Genomic DNA, 3062 nt, shown 5'->3' on the forward strand with positions numbered 1-3062 from the left:
CTCAGAACTGGGAAGGGCCGTACATCATCAACGCTGTCATACGGCCGGGTACATACCGACTAGAGACAACGACTGGTCGGCTAATCGAGGGGACTTGGAATTCCGAGCACCTCGTTCTTTTTAGGCATTAGCCTATTTTTTGTATTTTTAGACGAAGTGGGGGCTTGACCTGCGAGTTAGTCCCGGTCGTCATTTCTATGTAAATTTACGGTTGTAAAATTAATTCAACCGCCTGCGAGCGGGAAAGTTTAATGTATATACGATCGATGATTGCTCGACCGTTTGTATGCGGCGGCCCGATCGGTTATTTTCTTTCACCCTCGTTACATGCAGATCAGTTCGACATTCATCAACCGGGCGAAATCTATCGACCGGTCAAAACGCGCTCCACATTGGCGGACACCCAAGTCATGCCACTGATCGGGGAAGCCAGGAGCTCTCAGCATTATTCCCCGATCTGTCCAACTTCTGTCCACTATTGCACCCACTCGTGCCTCGAGCGCACAATAGTGTGGGGGCTGGGATAAGGAAGTATTTGCAGGCCCGTCGCTCGGTTACACTCCGACCGTAGAGGCTTATTTCCAAAAATTTTTCGACAAAGGCCCGGGGATCGGGTACTCCCGATCGGTTGGCCAGATTTGACGTCGTAATATCAAACGCACGACCAGGCCATAAGGTCGTGAGGTCGGGCGTCGAGTGGGTCGAACCAGTGCAAGATCGGGCCACAAGGCCGCGAGGTCGAGCATTGAGGATCAGCACTTACGCGATTAAAGATAAAAGTGCGAAAAGAAAGAACGAGCGACGCAAGATTGAACAAAAAAATAAATTTTATTAATTGACAAGAAGGTGCCCGGTACAATTCGGGACCGGGTTCCCGATCGGTGTTTCTTACAAAAAAGTGGAGGCAGCCTATCCTATTTCTTTGCCTCCCGGGCTCCAGCAGCCGCTTCCTTCCCGCTTGGAGGGGCCGCCGACAACGCTCCAGGCTCGGCCGCCTTGGCTTTTGGGGCGAACGGAGAAGGACCGGGATCGGCTAGGTCTGGGGGTAAGGCCGAGAGGACCAGCTGAAGGTCTTCCCCGTCCAGGGCCTGTTCCAACCGAGAACGGACTCGTTCGAGCATCTTCCGCTTCCCGGCCGTGAAGCCCCAGCGACCGAACGAGACGATCAGCTCTTCCTCGATCTCTGTTCCCCGGGCTGCAGTGAGGAAGGCCGAGCCCAAGTCCTTGTCTTTGAAGGCTACCCGCGCCAGCTCGCTCGGATTCTCGAGCTGAGCCTTCAGCTCCCTGGCCTCGCCGATCGCCCGGCTGGCGACCTTCTCGGCAAGAACCCGCTCCTCGTCGCCCTTCTTCAGGGCCTTCTGGGTCTTCTCCAGCTCGGCTTGGAGGTCCTTGATCTCCTTCAAGCGACGGGCGGCCGTCTTCTTGTGGTGATCAGCTTCCTCGGCCAGCATGGCTCGACCTTGTAGGAGCTGGGCGGCCCGGGAAATCTGCAAAACAAGAGACGTTCGGTTAGCCCGATCGAAAACACTTGGGCAAAGAAAGATTATAAGTTGGGAAACTCACCTCAGCCAGGTCGTGGCCGATCTGTTCAGCCACCTGGGTCGGGGTCATCTTCCCCAGATCCGCTCGGGCTGGCGCGGCGTTGCCGATCCGTGCCAGCACGGACGTACACTCCCTCTCTCGCCCGACCGAAGGGCTCGGGCTGTGCTGCTCACGGCGGCGCTTCAGGCTGCCCACCTCGGTCGCGCCCTGGCCGGCGACCTTCTCCTTGCCCCGGGCGACCTCCACCCGGGTGACCAAGACGTCAGGCTGCTCGACGATGAAGCCCTCGCCCGTCGACACGGTCGAGGCACTCAGGGGTCGGGCAGTGGGAATCTCCTTTTCCCCGGCTGCCTTGGTCTTGGCCTTCTTCTTCCCGCCGAGGGAGATCTTCGTGGGCGGGGGAAGGGCGGTGTCTTCATCGCCGAATTCTGCCATGGCTGCAATAAAAGAGTTAAGTTAGTTAGATCAAGAAACGAAGCTAGGTCGGGAGGAACAGCTCGAGCTAAACCTTTCTTCTTCCGTTTCGACGGCTTGGCGACCGTCACGCCCATCGGCACGGGCAGGTACTTCTCCGGCAGCTCGTATGTGGGGGGCGGGAATTGAGCCGCCTCGAGACTTTCGGCCGTCCGGAAGATTGTGTATTCATGCACCTCGCTCGAAATCCGGCTGACCGTGTCCCTCAGCGCTTGCGTCTCGACCGGCACCACTTGTTTCCGAAAGTGGGTGCTCCAAGCGCGATCAACCGGGAGGATCCAAGGGTCGTATTTGAGGGAGAAGATCCTGTTCTTCCACCCCCTGTTGTTCCCGGGCAGTCCTTTGATCGCGCACATATCGGCCCGGGACTGCAACATCAGGAACCCGCCTCCATAGTTGCCCGGGAGGACTTTGACCTGGTAGATGAAGTTAAACAACTCCATCGTGCACTCGGCCTCGTGCCGAGCGCATATCTGTGGGAAGCAGGCGAGGATCCGGTGGGCGTTAGGGCAGATCTGGGCCGGGACGACCCGGTAATAGGCCAAGAAGGCGTTCAGGAGGGGGGTGAAGGGAATGGCGATCGGGGCCATCAGGGAGTCGTAGTGCATCCCGATCCATTTGCCCCGATGCCGATCGATGACGTTCCCCAGCTGCCGGCTCGTGTCAAATTCTACCCGACCCACAAGCCTTTCGGCGATCCTAGCCGCCTCGCCCTTGGTAAGCAGGCTCATTTGCTGTTCGACGTTCTCGCTGTTCAAGAACTCGAACTCCGCGACGGCTGGGGCGGCTGGCCCGGCCGTGTCCTCTTCAGTCGGCTCGGGGGCCGGACTCGGGTGGTCCCCAACCACCCGAGTGGGCGTTTCCCTAACGCCTTCGGTCGGGGATCCTTGTCTCCCCGACGTGGTTCCTTCTTCTTCCTCGTCGGAGCTCCCCGATCCGCTTGAGCTGGAGCTCGACGACCCGGATGAGCTGGACGACGTGTCTTGTGCGGCGGCCCGCTCGGGAGAAGGACCCGGTCGGCTGATAGCTTCGGGGGAGTAGGACAT

At 58.8% G+C, this 3062-nt stretch overlaps 1 protein-coding gene across 1 annotated transcript; it reads right to left on the reverse strand.

The window, feature by feature from the left end:
• Positions 1-914: 914 nt before the first annotated feature.
• LOC109177258 lies at positions 915-3062 on the reverse strand. The gene is made up of 2 exons (XM_019326572.1): positions 2696-3062; positions 915-1195 (listed from the first exon to the last, which is right to left on the reverse strand). The coding sequence occupies exons 1-2, from the start codon at positions 3060-3062 to the stop codon at positions 915-917; spliced, it is 648 nt and encodes a 215-aa protein (XP_019182117.1).

The sequence above is a fragment of the Ipomoea nil genome, unplaced genomic scaffold (genome assembly GCF_001879475.1).
Source record: "Ipomoea nil cultivar Tokyo-kokei standard unplaced genomic scaffold, Asagao_1.1 scaffold0804, whole genome shotgun sequence".
NCBI classification, from domain to species: domain Eukaryota; kingdom Viridiplantae; phylum Streptophyta; class Magnoliopsida; order Solanales; family Convolvulaceae; genus Ipomoea; species Ipomoea nil.

Excerpts from the sequence above, each read along its gene's own strand:
- LOC109177258 (XM_019326572.1), bottom strand. The coding sequence starts at position 3,062 with ATGTCCTACTCCCCCGAAGCTATCAGCCGACCGGGTCCTTCTCCCGAG. Across the intron at positions 1,196-2,695 it reads GATCGCCGAAAGGCTTGTGG|CCCGGGGAACAGAGATCGAG; the intron begins GTCGGGTAGAAT and ends TCCTCACTGCAG.